The following is a 21,305-nucleotide window of genomic DNA, read 5'->3' on the forward strand; positions in this document are numbered from 1 at the left end:
GACAGACTCAAATTACTGTTGTTATGTATGTAATAACTGTTGTTATTACATGATAATCTTGTCCTTTGTATAATGTACAACCGATGATGCCAGAAGTTCCCTAGTCTGTGATACTGTCATCATTTTCTTACAGTATGTCTTAGCTGTAACTCTCTAAGCTCTTATCTTATTCAGGGTTAGGTAAATATGGAGTCCACTGTGTTGATGCATGTCTGTTGTAGCCTGTCACATGCAAACACACACAACCTCACATGCCAGCACAGCACAGAAAAGTTTACAGTAAACAGTGAGTGATCATCAAGGTGCTTCACCCAGCTATACTCTGTACAGAGTATTACTTCATGCTGTATGTATATCTGAGTTCTGATGTCTGTTTAGTTTCTGTGAAGTTTTGTAGAGCACGGTACTGTTCTAGTGGTCATCTTGATTTCTTGGTTTTTATTAAATTTCAGTTTCTATTTTCAGCTCCTTCTTTCTGGTGTGTCTAATTCCCTCAGTGTTTGCCTGGCTTCATCTCCCTCTGTCTCATCTTTCTGCTTATTCCTCTGTTACTGATGTCTAGGATGAGTCTTCTTGTCTCTCTGCATTGGCCTTTTTGTTGCTTTCTGCAAAATTTAAGGCTAATTTTCTTTTTGTGAATGTTCTCACCTATTTTATTCATGTTCACTTGTGTGCTGCTCCCCTCTGTTTCTTGAAAAATTTTCTTTTAAAAGTGTTCAGAGAGTGAATATATTTATATATAGCTCAAAAAAAAGTTGAAATAAGTTGAAATAATTTTGCCTCCAGTCTTTGGAGCCTTACCTCTATACTCTACTCTACAATAAGGGTAAACATGAACTGATACTATTTGCCCAGCATCAGCTGGGCAAGGTTCCAGCCCCTACAACCAACATGATGCTGGTGCAGAACCTGTTTCATTGAGAACCAGCTACAATTCCACATATTTGAGAGGCGATAATAAGTAGAATAACTAGCACAAGCAGCTAAATTCCATGAGGAGCAAGTCACGATGGACAGAATCTGTGAATTCTGTAGTACTGCAGTACTGCGTGCTGCTGCATAAAAGTCCAGTAAAAGATAAATGAGAATTATTCTGATCTGTCTGTTGTACGAAGCTAAGCAGGTTAGGATCCAAGGATAGAAATATTTATAAATATGTATAAAATATATTTGACTTTTCTCAAGGTTTTGTATTTTGCAAAAAGTCCAAGTCTAAAAAGTGGGAAAACAGTGATATTAGATTATATATATATATAAACAAATTCCACAAGAAGATCTTTACATCTCCCCTGTATACATGCATGTAAATGTGAGCGTGTGCGAGCTGAGAGATAGACAGTACAAAAATATTATTCACTCATAAAACTCACATGGAAAAACAAAACTTTCAAGAGATTACTAACTAAAGGAATCAAATAAACCCATGTGCCCAGATATTTAATGACATCACTCAATTTTTTAAAAATGTAAACGTCAATATTCAGTGAGAACAAACCTGTGCTGACTACGATAACCACGATAGCAACAGCAGTTTAGACCTTTTTCAGTCGTTTTGCAGGCATATCTCTAGATATTACTTGCTTCAGGAAAATCAATCAGCAGCTAACATTAGACAGTACTGTATCACATCCCCTGTTTGCCAGTAAAGGTCAGCCGAGTGAAATTACGTTAGACTACAATGTTAACCATGCTCAAAATGAATTTGCTGGATTGTAAAAACGGAATTAGCTGTTGCTGGTTGTTGCTAAAGCAAATTGTCGATTTCAGAACAATATCCTGCTGAAAGAAATATTCATTCTGTATGTGATGCGGTGATTTTCTCCGACTCCTGTGAGGCCGGTGCAAAGCTGTGAGAAAAGAGCGAGTCCATTTATTTGTTAAGGCAATTGATTTCTCCAAAGAACAAGAATAGATATGAGCGGTGACACACACTGAGAAATCACTCAGGCTCTCTATGAGGGCATTCATGTTGTCTGCCCTTTGCTTTGGTGAAAAATCCCAAATGGGTATTTAAGCTTCACGTGGGAATTCGGTTTCTTTCTTTATTTCTAACATAACTAGACTGCCTGGAGAAAAATGAAGAAGCACGACAAACAAATCTGTGCTATGCTTTTTTAATACGGAGAAATAAGTCTGATTAGTCTGATCCACACTCTCCTTTTTGTTCACTCTCAGTTTGTTTCAGCAGGCATGCGGTGATGTAAGTTAACTTCAGATAAAATATTGTAAACAAATATGTACACATGGTAATATAGCTGTCTAAAACCATTCTTTCAATAAATGTAAAGTTACTGTAAACATGCACTCTTTCATCACTGAGCTCTCTCTGCACCCAGGCTCCACTCGCTCCGATTAAAGGATAACGATATGCTGTTGTGACATCTCCACAGTATTGTACTATTTACCAGTTAGGCTAAATGGCTTTATATTTGAATGAAATGATGAACCTGAACTCCACCCAGCGTCCTGAATGATGCTGATCACGTTTGGGTGGGGTTTGGCTGGACATCTTGTGTGTTTTTATGGGGCCTGGGTGCGAGAGGGAAGACTCGGCATGCTTTTAAAGGGAACCAGAGTACAAAGGCATGAATGCCTGACCCTACGGCGGAGCTCAGTTTGCACCATCAGAGCGTCTCTGCAGTCATATCCGTGGGACAGTTTTCCACAAACTCACATCTTGTTTAGTTGTAACACATACACATTTAGACTCTCTGAGAGGTGTACATTACTTGTTTGGGATTACATTTTTAGTCATTTTCTTGAGATTTAGATCAGTATTTTAAACAGAATGATCTCATTTAAGGTCCACATGTCACCTTTATATGCTGGATTTTTGTGGTCGATCCCTATTTTTCAAAAAAAAAAAAAAAGAAAAGAAAAGAAAAGCACGAAGTAATTGGAATAATTTACACATTCATAAATTTGGTATTAGTCAACACTCAAATGTCTCCACGAGTATTTGATCCACTGCCCTTACAATTTCAGTTGATGGTTGCCCGCTTTTCTGTCTATTTGCTATGTTATCAGTAACCAGCATGGACACTGCTTTCTAGGCTAAATTTGGTCCGACAGTCACAGACTTTGAAACAATGTATCTTTAAATTTGGTTGAAAAGTGAAAAGACTTTTGAAGACTACATAAAAATCCTTGTTGGCTGCAACTAGGTCCAGGTTAAAGACCAAAGGTTACTGTGCTTTCCAGATTGTTTATTTTAATTTGGTGTATACCTGTTTCTGTATTGTGAAGCACTTTGTGAAGCACTATATAAATAAACCTTATTTATTTCTTACTAAAAAAAAGGAAATTCAATTCAATTTTAGTTCACTTCAGTTTTGTTTATATAGCACCATTTCCCATTAAGAGTCATCTGAGTAAGTGAAGTCCCTAGAATATCAGAGAGAGAACCACAACAATCAGCTTATCGAATAAGAGCAAGCGCCTGGTGACAAGTAGACACAGGCTCAGGGAGAGGCTGGTATCTGCCTCACCTGGTTGGGTGGAGAGAGCAAAGGGAAGAGGGGAAAATGAGTATAGAGAGAGCACTAAAAGCAAACAGGATAAAACACAAACCTCAGAGGGTACACAGAAAGCTAATGACATGCCATGGTTGCATATAAACACACAGAGAAGGAAAAGATGGAGAGAAGGAGATGGGAAGTCACCAAGCAGGCTAAGCGTCAAAGGTCTGCATTAAAGACCCAAAGCCATGTGTGGTTTCTTTCTCCAATACAATATTCATTTGAGATTTGATTTGATTGTGAAATGATTTTAATCACACAGGTACACAGACTCTTATTATTCATGAGTCGGAAACTTTTTAAATGTAAAATGTTTTTGCCGTTTACAGATGTTTACACGAGAATTATGTTATTGTTGAATTTTGTGTTGCATGGTGAGCTTATTTCTACCAGCTTTCACACAATCAAAAGTTATTGTTTCCATTGCTAGTCTGACAGCGTGAAAGTTGTGGGTTTGAAGATAATTCGTTTATTTTTTGACCACATTTATTAGCAAGGAGGCTTTTTATATGCTGTTTTCACCTTTCAACCAAATCTCAACATTGTTTAGACTTCTAGCAAAGACTTCTTTTCAGTGTCTTGTTAATGAGTAACTTGCTGGATGATTCTGATTTGGGAATTGCTTATTGACTGGATTCCCATAGAAGTTTTGGTTTCCCATCTAGGGGCCCTTTCTAGGCTGAAAAGAAGTATCTACTCTGTTGTATTTATTTCTGACAACCCTAAAAACTGTTGGCTGTGGCTCAATATGGTTGCTCAGCAGAATTGCTCACAGACCCTGGCTGACAAACCCAGACAGAGCAGCTATCCCTACATTGCTGTTTTGGCACACTGGCAAGTCAAGTCAAAGCTGGTGCAAAATGATTCACTCACTTTTAAGTTGTGTCGATCCTTGACCACAATGGAAACAGACTGGCTGAAAGTACCATTAGTTGGCTGTTCAGGTAAGCATTTGCACCACTTGCTTATTGCTCTGAGCTTCTGCAGCTGAGATGTAGCTGCTAGCATGACTACAGACATGTTTGTAGCATAGGCTGTGTATAAAAGATGCTCTTGTCAGCCATTAGTTACTAAAGTGAGCTTTTTAATCTTGTGGTTTTGAATCAGGAAGTGAAGGCAAAGGGTGGCTCTGAACGAGCAGCCGAGCTGCAATCCAATTTGTTATTCACATGTTCTTTTTTACTCTAATGAGAAACAAATTACAAAATGAACATCATGGTGTATTTAAAAAGACTTTTGTCTGTCAACTGTGACCATAACTTCATCAGGAAAAGGTTATCTCTTGTCACAAATCACGGGGACTGAGGGCAGTTTTCTCATAGACTTCTTCCAGAAGTCTTTTTAAGCCAGAGGAGTCGCCCCCTGCTGGACACCATACCAAATTCAGGTTTAAGGCACTTCGGCATTGACTTCACTTGTCAGACCCAGAGGCTACATTCATCTTCTATATACTACAGTTTCTTTTGATTTATTTGCTGAAATGCTTCTGTCAATATATCGGCCATAAACTCACATTATTCATTTAGATTTATTGATCTATAGTATCTTATTGATATCTTATTCCAGTGTTTTTCTCTATTTTTTTCTATGTAACTTTGCACTGTCCACTGCTGTAACAAAACAAATTTCCCATGCGTGGGACTAATAAAGGTTATCTTATCTTACTCTGATATGCAATCAGCTTTCATTGCACGGCTGTTGATATAAGATTATTGTAAAAGCTCTGCAAACTAAGTATTTGAACCATGAGATCGTTTTGCCATGAATGGTGCAAAATCGAAATTTTTCCCTGTTCCTTACTCACTGTGTACAAGACCACCTAGGAAGTGAAGGCGACAGGACAGTAGATTCAAATGTAACGATCTGCATCAGTGTAGAAAACTGTCTTCAGAGAACAACTGCAGCAGCTCTGCATGGTGAAGAACACTGATCTGAGCCCCTCTAAGCTAAAAATTCCACATTATTAACAGTGATATATTAAAAACACATTTGTTTTTATAGTATACATGACCTACACCTACTTTCCAGAAATATACATATAGTTTGTCTGCACATAAATTATAATATACTTTGCCGTATTTGTTGGAACAGTAATATGGTTACATTCTTTAAACAATGAACTCCATCGTCTCAGGCACACGGCCTTCTGTTTTGACAAATGATGAATCACACCACATGGCACCTTGCAGTAGTGCCCTACTGGCACTGGGATATGCACTCTGACAGCTCACTTGACATTGTGAATTGATGTTTGACATGTTATTAAGGGTAAGGTTTCAGTGAAGGAGAGATAGACACTCCCTGAAATAGAAGGATAAATTTAGTCCTCTTGTCAATGCTCTGGTAAATAAAAACCCCAGGGGCCCTGCTCTTATGCCCTTGAGGGGATTTATCCTAGTCCTCTAGAAGCATGCACAGTGGCTGCTGTTGATTTGATCTTTATCGTAGTGATGGTGTGCAGCCACAGATGACAAATGAGCTCTTTGAGAAAGCAAAGATGAACTAGAGTGTCTCTAAGCTCTACTTTTAGTCTAGTCTCTAGTTGGTTTATATGGAGACAGCCTGAAGTCTACTTCCAGATCGTCTGCACATCTGCGAATACTGTGGGGTTTTTGTTTGTAGGCCAGTCATGCTAAGAGGCTGAGCTCCCTGCATGTTTCCACCTATTCCAGACCACTGTTACGCCTCAATGCGAACAATCCACAAACAAAATAAGTCAATAATGAATGAGGCTTTCCACTCCTCTCCTTTCCTTGGCTGTACTGTGTTGCTAGTCTGTGGGGACATCCTGGAGTGCGAGCTCTTACAAGCAACCGCTGTTTCATTATTCATAACAAAGAGGTGGATCTTACTCTATTTACTCACTGACCTTGTAAACAGCCACAGCTACTGCCATACCATTCTTACTTTAACCCTGTTTTTCACTGTAGTAGTTTTTCTCATCATACCAGCTGGTTCCTTTACACCCTCCATCCCCACACAATTACTTCCTTTATTTCTTTTCTGAGCTGTGCAGAAATCCCAGCAGCCAAAGTTGTGTTTAGGAGGCAGTGCAGTACTGGTATATGGCTGAGTTTGTAGAGCAGGGGGTGGTTTAGACTGAGAGTCTTAGAAATTGTAAAAGTGGCTGAGACTAAACCCATATTTAAAAGTTTGAGACAAGACTTGGAGGATGATTGTTACACAGGAGTAGGTCGGTACTATATACTGAGAGTCCTCTTGTTTTGTTAGCCATCAGTACAGGTTACTTTGGGAATCAATTGTCTGTAGGCATCCCAACATGAGGAATTTTCCACTTCTCTGTATTTTATTCCTGTGTTCAAACTGTGTGCAGTGTACCAGTTGGCCCATTTTGCTGCCTGTACAGTGAGCGTGTGTGTATATATGTACTGTATATGTGTGTGTGTCTGTTTTTTTCATTTGTGTAAATGCTTATGTTCTAATCACGGCTCCGGTTGCGTTTCTTGAAGAAGAAGAAAGGCGTCTTTTGAGGTGGGCCCAGTAAAATGGGCACCTGGTTCTTGTGCGTGATCCTGACCTGCAAAAATCACAGAGAAAGAAATTATAATCTATACGGAGGTGAATGTCTTTGATTTGTTTACCAGGATTTATCTGGTTACAGTCATTTCCTGGCTTTTCACACAGACAAATTACCGTGACCTTGCAAATAACTCATATAACACAACAAAGCTCTGTATTTTTCCCTTCCCTGAAGGTCTGCTAAGAAATAAAATGAAAATGTTTGAAATGCTGAGAGAATGAATTGACAGTAATTTACTTCCTCTTGCTGTGATGTTTGATGGCACGACAGTGTTGGAGATTGGGTGTAAGCAGAGGAGGAAGTGGACAGAACTGTTACACGGCAAGTGTAACAGAATTATACACTCAGATAGTTTAATTAGTGGTTCTGCAGTATGTTTTAACTTGATTCTGTTTGGCCACAGCATAAGAAAGATTTGGATTTGACCAATCAATGGGACGATGGGAAACTCCAAGGAACTCAGTGAAGATGGAAGAACTATTGTAGAATTCCACAAGTTAGAAAGCTCTCTTGGAGCCATTTATTACCAACTCCAGATTTGATTAACATCAGATCAAATTGTATTTAAGTACAAGTTATTTAGAATTGTCACCACTTTGATTGAACCGTCACCCTCAGATGATCTAGAGGAACAAGCCAGGAAACACCGAGGCTCAAAAATGCCATGACCTGAAAGCTGCTGGAACACTTGCATCACCGTCCACAGTGAAGCGAGTTTTACGTCAGACGAGACAAAGATTTAGCCATTTGGCCACATTGATGAGGTAAATTTGAATAAGTAATGGTGAAGGTGGTTTGGAACGGTTTTGCTGCCAGTGGTACTAGTACATTGCACAAAGTAATGAAGAAGGAGGACTACCTCCAAATTCTTCAAATCCACCTCAGTTCAGCAGCTTGGCAGCTGAAACTTGGACACAACTGGGTGTTTCGACAGAACAATGATTTCAAACACACATTTAAACTGGTTTTATCACCTCACTAGAACGTGGGCTGGTTCACCAACCACACTTGCTCTAACTTCATTCCCACCACAGCAGTTAGGTTACTGTCGTGCTTTGTGTCTTTGCGCGTCACCTGACTGGCACGAGGCCCGACCAGAACAGTCACAGATCCACAAAATAACTGCGCTATGCCTGCTGCGCCTGCCAGGTACAAACTCAGTCATTGGGGGCTGGGCTGTGTTTCTCCCTCCAGAAAGCACCAAGGCTCAGGCCTGCCAAGAACTGGAAACTGCTGGGACACTAGCATCACTGCCCAAAGTGAACCGTGTTTTACATCAGATAAGACAAAGATTTAGCCATATGTGTATTTGGAGAACTAAAGATGAGGCTTTCAAACCTTGGAACACTGTACCAGTTGTCAACCATGGACCCACATATTGAAGGTGGTATGTACTCTATTGCTGTTGTTGTTTGATTTAGTTTGACACATGCACAAGTCTACACAACAGCAAAATAGACCAAAAATAATATTGTCTTCGCTAGATTGTTGTGAAAATTTTGTGAATGCCTGATTTGTTCCTTACCCGTCTCATTGAAGCCTGTGAGGAAATTCTCAGTTGGGCTCATTTACAAATATAGAATATTACTGTACTATTAGCAAATTAGTAATTAAGTGTATAAGAGCAGTCATTTAAACCAGACAGTTGTCTGAACAAATCTGAGCAATGACTTTTCTAAAAAATGAAATTTGACGAAGAATAAAGCAACAGTCTTCCATCAAGGCATCATTCATGCCTATAGTACTTTACGTCATATGGAACGTGGGCCTGAGCAAGTGCAGTTTAAATCTTAATTCTAGTGATTGATTTAAACTGTAGTGCTGGCACACTGTGGTGTAGTGGTGTTCAGTCTCACCGTGCAGGGAGGCTGCATCCAGGGCTCACCATCAATCTGCATTGGTAGCCGTCGGGACGTCCTGTGAAGAGACATCAGAGGGATGAAGAACAAGAAAGAGTGGGCAGAGGGCAGAGACAGTGAGAGTGGAAGACGAGAGGGCAGGGTGGGGTTGGGGGTTATGAGGGTCACACACACCTCTGAGGCCTGTTAACACTGTCCTAGGACAGGGTGAGACACTGCACCCTCTGTTCCCATGAGACCCTTTCCCAGACAAACTCCCACTCTTTAAACTCACACAACTACTGTACACACACACACGCACGCACGCACACACACACACACACACACACACACACACACGCACACACACACACACACACACACACACACACACACACACACACACACACAGAGTTGGTTTAGGACTTTCAGGCATGCCTCTGTGACTGGAGAAACACAGTGTGGGAGAATGACTGGGATGAATGCCCCTTTAATTCTGGTCTAGGAAAATATTAGTGGTGGTTTATTGAACAAGTGAGAGAACAACTTGTAATGTCACTTCTTTGCTGCAGTAACTGGCACACTAGGCATGTTAAATGGGCCAAGCGACGAGATCATTCTTTGGATAAAATAAAGTGTAAAACCAAAAAGCAATCCACAATACAATTTCAGTAAATGGACTCACATTTATGGCACTTTTACCCTCTCACTGAACACTCACAGCACTGAGTGCTGCGTAGACTACTAAGTGTATTTGAATTTGCACCGAATCATATCCAGTTAACTCTTTACTGCACTGACTTCTAACAGTTATTGAACAATGAGTTAGGTGCAATTACATCTTTTTTTGGAAGAATCTTTTTAAATGACATATTTTGATATGTAATGATAGGTTAAGGCCTTCACTGATGATGACTTTGACATCAGAGGGTTAATAAGAATGACAAACTGTGTTTTTTGTGCAGCAACAGTGCGTCAAAGATTGTTTGCACAAACAAATAATGTTTTTGTTTGTGGGAAAAATCGGCTCGATCATTAATTATAGGCCACACATGACATGAGTCTGCACAGACTCACATGGATATGGGCAGATGGCATTTACATAATTCAGAACCACAATTAACATTCATCAGTCTGAGATAATATCTTCCCCACCATGAGACATCAGCTGAACAGCCTCAAGGTTCTCTATAAATACACAAAGAAGAATAAGGGTTCACTAGTGTAGCATCTTCATTTTTCTGCGTAATTGGAAAACCTGCAATGAAACCCAAATCTAGCTATGAGAACTCCAAACTACAGCCCATTTGTCAGCCTGCGAGTCAGCCCAGAGCTCCAACAACACTCTTAGCACGACATGCATTTGGAATATATTATTTATTAGCTACAGGCATGTTATTGTTTGGACACTGCAGGGATTTTAAAATGCACAAAAACACTCGCAAGGAATACATTTTTTATCCTGCATGTATAGGAGATGGATGCAATTGGTGCACCAAGTACAGCTTCCAGTTGGTTGATCAGAAGGAAGATAAAGACAGGCAGGGGTAGTGACACGAGACAAAGGCAGGATGGAGAACGGAGTACAGAAGGTGACAGAAGGGAAGAGGATCGTTCAAAGTGGGCAAGAAGATGTGAGGAACAGCAGGGAGATGGAGGTGCTGACCTGATGGTGACATTGGCGCACTGAGCCAGCCTGCGTCCTGCGCTCTTCAGCCCAGTGTAGATCTGCCCCATCTCTATAGCCCCCTCCAAGCCAACCACCTCCAGCAGTTGGTCACTAAAGTCTGAATGGTCACAGAGAGAGTATTAGAGACATGGAAACTGTGGCACGATTTTGGAATTTACAAAGAAAATACACATTTTTTGCCGCTTTGGAATACAAATGTGTTCCATTTGCCCTGTTGAAATCGATTTGAATATACTGGACATCATTTTGAGAAGAGTTATTTTTTAATTAGATGGAGAAATAAAGACAAAGGCAGATGTGAAATGGAACAGTGTTATTAGAGATCAAATGCAAACTATAATGTGATATTTAGAATCCTCATACATCGTTCCCTGTATGCCTACATGCTGTCTGGTATTAAGAAACACAGTTTTAAATACCTTTGTGTGGCTTTATTATCACTTTGACCAGATCGATCTACAGACCTTAAAGGGGAGTTCAGAGGTCAAATGATATTTTAAATCCTTAGATGGCACTTTTTATATGTTGACAATGTACATAGCACAGTTGAAAGGATCATAGTTTCTAGGTTATAAGCAAATATATCATTACGTTGACCTTGAAGACCTTTGTTGATGTAAGCCAAATTTTAATGGGTTGTTAACATGAGCCCACTCTACACCCCTACAAAGTTTTATCAGAAATCATTCAAATCTTTTCAAGCTATATTTGGTAACATTGGCATGTCTTTTCAAGACAGTAGTCATAGCAGCACTAAGGCTGTTTATGCAGGCTATTTAAACTTCAAAAAACTTCAAAAACGGGCAAGCAGCTGATTAAATTAGAACATTAATGCTGTTGCTGCACAGTTGGTGTGGTTGGTATGTTTTTTTGGGCTGGTGGGAACAAAAAAGCCCCCAGAAAAATAGCCAAGAGTAGTTAGCAGCGTGTGGATCCACTGAAAGGGAAGTTTCCACAGTATCTTTCCTGTAATGCTGCACAGGATGCTGCCCGTTTGTTATTATTCATAACAGTAAATTATTCATAACATCCAGTGAAGTTGCAGCCTAGCTAGTGCGATAACCCTTGTAATCATTTATGTCTATAAGCTTTTTATGATACCAGAAAAAAATAAATACACATTAAAGGCATTAGAGGCACCGGGAACTGGTGTCCATCACTGGAATTACATTGCTCCTGATGACGTGGGAGACTCTCAGTGGTAAAATACATCCTGTAAGAGTTGAGTCACATGATGGAAATGCTCTGCACCAGCACTTCTTTGTAGTTTGTATTTTTCTTGTGTACAGGGAGTGCAGAATTATTAGGCAAATGAGTATTTTGTCCACATCATCCTCTTCATGCATGTTGTCTTACTCCAAGCTGTATAGGCTCGAAAGCCTACTACCAATTAAGCATATTAGGTGATGTGCATCTCTGTAATGAGAAGGGGTGTGGTCTAATGACATCAACACCCTATATCAGGTGTGCATAATTATTAGGCAACGTCCTTTCCTTTGGCAAAATGGGTCAAAAGAAGGACTTGACAGGCTCAGAAAAGTCAAAAATAGTGAGATATCTTGCAGAGGGATGCAGCAGTCTCAAAATTGCAAAGCTTCTGAAGCGTGATCATCGAACAATCAAGCGTTTCATTCAAAATAGTCAACAGGGTCGCAAGAAGCGTGTGGAAAAACCAAGGCGCAAAATAACTGCCCATGAACTGAGAAAAGTCAAGCGTGCAGCTGCCAAGATGCCACTTGCCACCAGTTTGGCCATATTTCAGAGCTGCAACATCACTGGAGTGCCCAAAAGCACAAGGTGTGCAATACTCAGAGACATGGCCAAGGTAAGAAAGGCTGAAAGACGACCACCACTGAACAAGACACACAAGCTGAAACGTCAAGACTGGGCCAAGAAATATCTCAAGACTGTTTTTCTAAGGTTTTATGGACTGATGAAATGAGAGTGAGTCTTGATGGGCCAGATGGATGGGCCCGTGGCTGGATTGGTAAAGGGCAGAGAGCTCCAATCCGACTCAGACGCCAGCAAGGTGGAGGTGGAGTACTGGTTTGGGCTGGTATCATCAAAGATGAGCTTGTGGGGCCTTTTCGGGTTGAGGATGGAGTCAAGCTCAACTCCCAGTCCTACTGCCAGTTTCTGGAAGACACCTTCTTCAAGCAGTGGTACAGGAAGAAGTCTGCATCCTTCAAGAAAAACATGATTTCCATGCAGGACAATGCTCCATCACACGCGTCCAAGTACTCCACAGCGTGGCTGGCAAGAAAGGGTATAAAAGAAGAAAAACTAATGACATGGCCTCCTTGTTCACCTGATCTGAACCCCATTGAGAACCTGTGGTCCATCATCAAATGTGAGATTTACAAGGAGGGAAAACAGTACACCTCTCTGAACAGTGTCTGGGAGGCTGTGGTTGCTGCTGCACGCAATGTTGATGGTGAACAGATCAAAACACTGACAGAATCCATGGATGGCAGGCTTTTGAGTGTCCTTGCAAAGAAAGGTGGCTATATTGGTCGCTGATTTGTTTTGTTTTGTTTTTGAATGTCAGAAATGTATATTGTGAATGTGGAGATTTATATTGGTTTCACTGGTAAAAATAAATAATTGAAATGGGTATATATTGTTTTTTGTTAAGTTGCCTAATAATTGTGCACAGTAATAGTCACCTGCACACACAGATATCCCCCTAAAATAGCTAAAACTAAAAACAAACTAAAAACTACTTCCAAAAACATTCAGCTTTGATATTAATGAGTTTTTTGGGTTCATTGAGAACATGGTTGTTGTTCAATAATAAAATTATTCCTCAAAAATACAACTTGCCTAATAATTTTGCACTCCCTGTATTTATTGTTTTGATGTCTAAAGTAAATGGACTGATTCTTATATAGCACTTTTTGTAGTACTCAAAGTGCTCTTTACAACATGCCACATTCACCCAAGCACTTTCTCTATAAATAGTGCTTTTTAAGTACATTCACACTCCGATGGATGCATTGGAGAGCAACTTGGGGTTAGCATCTTGCCCAAGGATACTTGATATGAAGACTGGAGGAGCCATGGATCGAACCACCAACCTTCCAATCAGTAGATGACCTGCTCTACCTTCTGAGCTACAGTCATGTCAGTTTTAGAAAACAAATGTGTTGTTCCTACCTACTGTGGATTAAAATGAACCTGTATGGCTAATACAGACATACAGACATTGTGAGTGTAAGTGTTAATGTATATAAAATAAACATAAACATGAGAATCCAGGGATTGACTCAGATTTGGTCTCCACGGGTAGCTCGAGGAACCTCAGTCATTATCTCTGATCAGTTCATCGTTGTTCACAGTTTGAAAAAATCGTCCCTACAGTAGGGTCAGAGCTGACACACGCAATTAACAGTCCACACACTCTTATCCTTGCTTACAGTACTCTGTTTATAGTAACCATTGTCCTTAATGTAAATATGTAAGAAAAAAATTGTGTATGTTTCTGGCTGCTGTTACAACCAAATTTCCCCTTGTGGGACAATTAAAGGATTATTCTATTCCTTTCACTGTGTCTCTCCCAAACATTAGACATGTGACATCAAAAACAAGCAGACCTGGTTAAATAATGCGCTACACAAAGTGCGCCCTGTCACTTCTGAGACTGTGAACGCTTTAGCAGGCCGTGGCTCTTCATCAAACCTTCTGCCGGGCTTTTCCCTTTTCTGTTCTCACTGTGCTCGACAGGTGCGAGGCCTTACAGTCAATATTTACAGACATGATCTTAAAGGTCATTGATGATGTCATTTGACATTTCACTTTCACTTCACATAGCTTTTAAAGGATCCACCGGGATTGGGGGAATTATGCGTCCGAGTGGCCCGGCAGCAATTTTGCATGTTTTACAAATTGTTGTGAAATGAATGATTTGTGTTCACAGTCAGTGTGATAATTTGTGAGGCGCTACAGCAGAATTTGTGCTGGTGGCAATTTTGTCTGCACTAATAAACTGAGGCGGCTTACAGATCACAGAGGAACAAGAACCAAGCTGAAGAACTTTGACTTTTATTTATTTTGTGTTTATACTTAATAACAATAATAATAATAATGATAATGGAAAGTGGATAGTGTGGTTTGGGCACAAAAAATAGACTCTGCATTGAGTCATATCCCACCTTCTGTAACCTCCGTGGCTAATCATGCAGGCTAGTGTGGCGCGCTCAGAGTTGATTAACTTTATTCAGGCAGGCAGGCAGGTGCCAGCTGAACACCTGAGCACGCTGCAGTCATTGCTCATGCATACAAAAGGCACTGGGTTTCTCCTGAGTGCCTTTATGCTGTTGCACTGACTCAACAGCTTAAAATGTCAGTCGAAGCCGCCGCTAAATATCTGCAAAGGTTGAATATTCCAAATGTTAATGGTGGGGAAAAGGTACAAAAAATCAAAGTACAAAGAGAGTAGATAAATAATGTTTGATGTGAAGGCTCCAGCAAAGTTTGCTTCTGTGCACGAGTGAAGAACAAATGTCTGCCAACAGCACCCACAGAGCGCGTCGAACCGTTCTCCGAGCATCTCACTCCTGCAGCCAGCCTACAAAGCTGAAACTGTTAGGGCTCCGTCTGTCTGATACGGTCTGAACAATGTTTAATAATTTCCTAATTTCGTCAGATCCTGCTGGTTTTATTTCAAAATACAAACAGGAAGTGCTCGTGTTTCTTCTTTGCTCTGAAGAGGAAATGGGCTTGGCAAAAGGCCACAGGACTCAAAACAAGTCTCATAAAATTTCATGTGTGGAAGATTTTACGAAAGAAGGTGGTGCAGTATGTAACCTGTCTACTGATGACTTCATTTGAATTGTCATGCTGACTGAAGGATTTTGGAGTCACTAGTTCATCATCTAAAACTTAGGTTTCTAGCAGTATTGAAAATAAATCATTTTGTAGAAATAACATAAAAATCGTCTAATGAAATTTTCTTTGTATCATTTTTGATTTTCATTAACCTGTCAGTAATGACATTAGATCATGAATATATCACAGATGAAGGAAAAGACCTGATAAGTCATTAAAAATATTCTAGTAACAAATCTTATGGATCTTATTAATTGCTAATATAGATTTACAGTTTGAGGGCAAAAAGCTCCACTGTGGACTGGAACTGGTTTTGCAACATTTCTCATCTTGCTTTTTGCATCTAGTTAAAAAAAAGAATAGTTACCAGTTCTTTGGTGAAATTAGAATACCTGCTGAGTAATACAAGCACTCCCATGTGTTGGTGCATGTGTGGTATTTGCAAAGTGCTCCAAAGACGATGACGACGATGATGATTATGAGAGTTTATCGGGGAAAACGTCTGTGCTGACTCACTGGTACTCTTTAATATTTAAGAGGACAATTCAAAAGAAAATGTCAGAGCAGAGTAAAGAGTGCACATTTAGAAATCACTCAAAGACTGTATTTCAGTTTTGTGAGTCCCGGTAAGAATTAAAAGCCTGCCTGTAAATGCATTTGTGAAATTCATGTGAGGAAAAGAAGTGAGTCTTTCATTTTGTTCATTACGTGCAAATATGTGTGTTAATATAAAAATTTAAAAGATATTTATGTTAAAATTAGGAAATTCCGGCTGCAAAGTGTGTATGTGTCTGTGGAGGGGGGGGGGGGGGCAGAATTTTGTGCTTAATTTGAGGGTTTTATTAGTCTGTTACTGGCACTAATTAGCAAACAAAATGTGTCTGCTTGCTACATCAACATCTTTAAGAACGAAACTAGCTCGCCGGTGCATTAGTGGTTCTCTGTGTCAGGGACTGGGTGCTGCTTGGCAGGGCCTGGTTCCCCTGGCTCAGTCGGGCCCCTTCCAGGGTGTGGAGGGCCCTTGGATCTCGGGTCTCAGGGCCAGGGGCTCGGTCCGCCGGAGGATCCTGGGGGCTTGTGGCTGCGGCCCCCTGTGGCTTCTGCACTGTGGCTGCTGGGTGAACCAACCCCCCCACCACCAGGCCCCTGGTGGGCCTCTAGATCTCCTCCATGCCTGCTTCATGTCCTGGAGGGCAGGGCTATGGCTCCCCACACCCACTATTAGACACTTACATGGAGAAACCTTACGAATACAAGTCTGCTCACACACACTGGCGTGTGACAAGATAGAGACAGAACATCAGTCAGTTTACTGTCAGTCAGTATCAGTCTGCGATTGAATGGAGTCCAGTTGGCAATTACATGCCATCTGAGATAATACGGTGATGGGTTTGAAACAGAAATTCGTAAATTCCTCCATAAATAGTGGAATTGACTGAAAGTCCAGAGGCAGAGAGTGTTGAATGCTAAACTTCTGTGTGAGCAGATGGTTGCCACAACTACTTGTTGAATATGAAAAAATACTTGTTTTGTCTTGTTTTGCTTTTTTTTTTTTTTTTTACCTCTTTGCATAGAAGTTACTATCCCATTTTTACTCTGATGTGACTGAACTATCAGAAACCTCCACTCATAGCTGCATCCTTAAACTGTATGAGTACAGTGCACAGACACACATATTGGCTAATTAGTGGAAAATAACACCAAAACAACTGGAGGCAGTGGACCACACAGCAGTCCATGTTATTTGTCAGATAATTACATTAAAATGCTCCAAAAGTTACTGAACTGGTCAAGGGATTCAGTTCAGTGACTGCACTGTTAATGAGGTCTCGCAGATACAGTTGCCTGTTTTGCTATGTTTATTCAAAAAGCAATCTAACAAGAAGTAAACAGATCAGTTTACAAACAAAAAGCATACTGAAAGGGCCAGCCGTCTCATTGACTTCATGAGTCTGAGCGTAGCTGTGGCTTTGGGGGATATTACACAGCTTTGGTGTTGGCTTTGACACATACAATGGGTGTAATACCAAGTACATGCAGTGATTGAAAGTGTGGTGATGGCTAACTGTTTTTATTGATGCTAGAGTGCATAGAATAGAAGTTCTGCAGAGTTAGCTAGTACACTAATACAGCTGGAACATCTATGGTGACAAATACAGATTTAGATGCAGAAAAAGAATGAGTAGTAGACACATATAAGCCACGTCAGCTGTCACCACCACACATCTCTCTTTAAACAATATCAATACATACATGACAAAGTCTCAAATTATCATCTCGAAGTTGTAGCAGATCAGGCAGGGGTTTATTTCTTTAGCTGCCCAAAGCAGAAAAACTGTATTTGAAGGAAAAATCTGTTCACCTGACACGTTTTGTGTGTTTGCCCTTTACAAACCTTTATGGAAGCTAAGCGGTACTTGGCTACTGAATGTTCCAAGCTGTAAAAAAAGTGAGAGATTATCATTGCAATCAACCCTCTTAACATCTCTGAATGTACTTACTTCCTAATAAATACATTGTTAAATTCTAGATATTTCTTAAATATTATTATCACTGTGAAATTGAGTTGTCCTTCTCACTGCATCATTGCAAATGCAATTATATGATGTTACACAATGTTAAATATAGAAACAGTTGGAAAAATGGACTCCCCTCATGTCTCACAGTGGTTTGGTCTTCAGCCTGTCATTCTTTACTAAGCTCACCTTTTGCAAGCATGTAAAGGTTTTGGTATAACACGCTGGACATATAATACATTCTTCTTTATTCTACCACTTACAATAAAAAATATTTACAGTTCAAATCCAGTACAAATTTATCTGTCTCACTACAGAACGCTTAGTTCCCAGAAAACATTCTCAGGACAAAATCCCAGTACTCTAAATGACAGCTGTGGCCCCGACCACATGTTCGTGATCCTACATCATCCTGTGACTACATGCTGCTACACAGGCCCAGACACATGCTCGCTGCATACATCGCTCTGCTTCTGCAAAGCTTTCCTGGAAATAATTATAATAGGATTCGACATCCATCGAGAAAAAATGGCACAGTTGGAGACTAGGGGATCAAGAAGCAGGGGCTGGTGAAACAGTGGCCGCACAGCAGATGGGAATTAACTAGAAGTCTGGATGTAAACATGAACATATTGTAGTGTATATTTGGTTTGTGAGGAAAGTTGCAGCCTAGATGTCTCCTGCTAGATTTGAAGAGCTAGAAATTGTCAATGTGACGTGTCCTATTTTTAAAACAGCACTATTTATACATCTCTTTCCTGTTCTAGTATTAAAAATAAAATCCGCTCGCTCGTATGCCCACCTCTACACCTCTACTTCCTCCAAATACCAAAAATGGGCATGCTGTCCTGCCAGTGTCCCAGTGTGAGAGCCTGATGGCAAAATAGCCCACTGTGCTGGTTCTCACCTCACTGATGATTCCCGCCTCATCAGATCTCTATGCGCTTTTGACTCTCAGGCAACCAGCACTGTTACTTTCTCAGTGAGGTAGAGCTAAGAATAGACTAGAACAGCCTCTTACATAACACAGCTACAGTGCATTCTGGGATGGGATGGCATTGCTTTGCCAAGAAACGGGCAGTGAGAATTGTTGCTGCTGTGCTGCACTATTTTCTCTGCTGTGCAGTCAGTACGAAGCCACAGAAAAGTCATTTTAAACAACGACGCATGTGAAATGCTGATTCTGGGGAATTTTTGAGAAAACCTTATTTTTTCTCTAATGACATGAAAACATCTAAACTGAAAAGATGAGAAAAAAGGAGAAAAAAGGGACAACTATCACACATATTACCCGCTTCATATTTGTATTCTTGGAATCTATTAGAGGAGCTTTGCAAAATATATCTTATATTGGGACTTGATGCAGTCCTACAGTTTACTCTCTCTTTGAAAATAGCTGGTTTAGTTCCCTTCCTCCTAACTTTACGATAGCTTTCTTCTGATTTGCTGCTCTCAATAGCAGAAAGGTCTAAACAGCAAGAGGTTGAGGCCTTAGACAGGGCGAGCTATCGCACAGACATACAAGTCCAGAGGAAAGATCTGTCTGATGTGGAGGATTTAGCATTCGGCACTTTTGGCTCACAGGTACAGGTGCCCAGTATAAATTTGCACATGTTTATCAGCATCCACTATTGTAACTCTGTATAAATATATGGAAATGAATATAAAATATCCTGTAATTGAAGCCTAAATTACATTTTAAGTAGAAAGACTGACATGAAAACTAAAATAAATCTAGCTGTAGTCCACATTTTACAAATAAATGTCACTTTGAGCATTTCTGCAAGGATCAGGTCAGGATATGTTCTACAGTTGTCTTTTCTCACATGTAGTAGCAAACAACCAAATTTCGTTACATTCTCACTAGCGAGTGTGGGGATCCTGGCATTGTAAAGAGCGGCTAATGATGCATGAGCAAAGAAAACTTCATACGCTTGTGTGAATTTGGATGCAGCTTTATTGTGATTTGCTTGACTGGGGAGAATTTTTGAGGGAATTTTTTAGTCCCTGCAATTGGCCTGGTGATAAGGACAAGTGGACTTATTGTTCTTCAGAAAGTGTTTTTAACCATTTAGCCTGAAGCTGTTCAGCTGTAGAGCTGTTACTGAAAGAATCTGGGATGTTTTCCAGGTAGGGGTTTGAAAAAATAGCCAAGAGGTTGAGCCATTTAAAAGCGAAAAACAACGAATTGCCCAAGTATCTTGATTTTTCCAGGAGATTACTGTTTCAAAAGGGCTGCTATTAAACTGAACCAGACTTTTACATAATCACAACATTGGATATTTGAATGAGGAGAGTACTGCTGGAAGCTAGAGTTATATTGGCAGTGTCTTTCAGAGTCAATCAGGCCTTAAAATGTTTAAAAAACCCACAAAAACTCCACAAGCTTCTGATGGCTCAGGTCATCTCTTTTGATACCACGAGTCCACAGCATCTACCAGCATCTTTTCAGCAATCACTTTGGGGGACCAAAAGAAAACTGAGACAATCCTCCTTTGTTATTGTTTTCTTGGTAAAGTACTTCAAAGCAGAGAGGAAAACAGAGCAGTGTAAGATTGCATAACTCCATCAAGAAGTCAAAGTCCCTCCACGCACGAGTCGAACCTGATATCTCAACTAGTTTGTGATGTGTTCTTAAAAATGTCAAGATGGTGTTTCCCAATCTGTTTATTTTAGCTTGAAACTATTCAAAATACATCCAAAACATCAATGCCAAGCCTTACTGGTGGTAAAATCTCACACACAATCATTTCTGAATGGTTTTGCTGACTTTAAGGAGCTCGTCATTTTTGTTCTCATCTGAGCAATGAGCTATTTATACCAAGAGATTATTTACAGTTTCCTTTCTGAAATAGCTGCAAATTTCATTTTGCATCAGCTAGAGGTGTGGGACTATAATTATAAGCAGACATATTTGTGTATCCTTCCTCCACCCACTTTCTCTCCTTCTCTCCTTCCCTCAACTGCCGGCCTGTTATTGTCTCAGGGTGGTCGGAGTTATGGCAGATGGTCAAGAGGAACTGCGGCTCACCTCGCCAGACCCAGCAGAGGTAAAGGTACAGGGGAGAGCACTTGGCCGTTTGACAAAGAACACTATGTTACTATGATCCAGTACAAAAATACATACACGCAGCCTGCTACTGAATCCTTGCCTGGACGTGTCAGGACCCAGATGGTAAAATTTCATATTTCGGTCCCAGCATTGTCCAGATACAAACAGCCATGAGAATTTTTCCAGACGGGAGAAAAACAAGCGTGGGAAAGAACACTTTATATTCCTCTTCAATTTTAATAAGCTTATAGAAATGTGTCATGTTTTCCATTCCCAGGAGAACGACAGTGATCGCCTCTTGTACAAGTTGTCATTCATTAACT

General features: G+C 40.3%; 1 protein-coding gene across 2 annotated transcripts in view; it reads right to left on the reverse strand.

The window, feature by feature from the left end:
* Positions 1-598: 598 nt before the first annotated feature.
* LOC120718371 (diacylglycerol kinase beta) overlaps positions 599-21,305 on the reverse strand; it is a 159,347-nt gene continuing 138,640 nt past the window's right edge. For both annotated transcript variants that reach the window (XM_040006895.1, XM_040006892.1), the window contains 3 exons: positions 10,564-10,684; positions 8,916-8,976; positions 599-7,056 (listed from right to left, as the gene is read on the reverse strand). In XM_040006895.1, the coding sequence (XP_039862829.1) occupies positions 6,958-7,056; positions 8,916-8,976; positions 10,564-10,684 (281 nt within the window). In that variant the 3' untranslated portion in view covers positions 599-6,957. The remainder of the gene's footprint in view (positions 7,057-8,915; positions 8,977-10,563; positions 10,685-21,305) is intronic.

The sequence above is a fragment of the Simochromis diagramma genome, unplaced genomic scaffold, assembly GCF_900408965.1.
Source record: "Simochromis diagramma unplaced genomic scaffold, fSimDia1.1 OVJJ01000514.1, whole genome shotgun sequence".
Lineage (NCBI taxonomy): Eukaryota > Metazoa > Chordata > Actinopteri > Cichliformes > Cichlidae > Simochromis > Simochromis diagramma.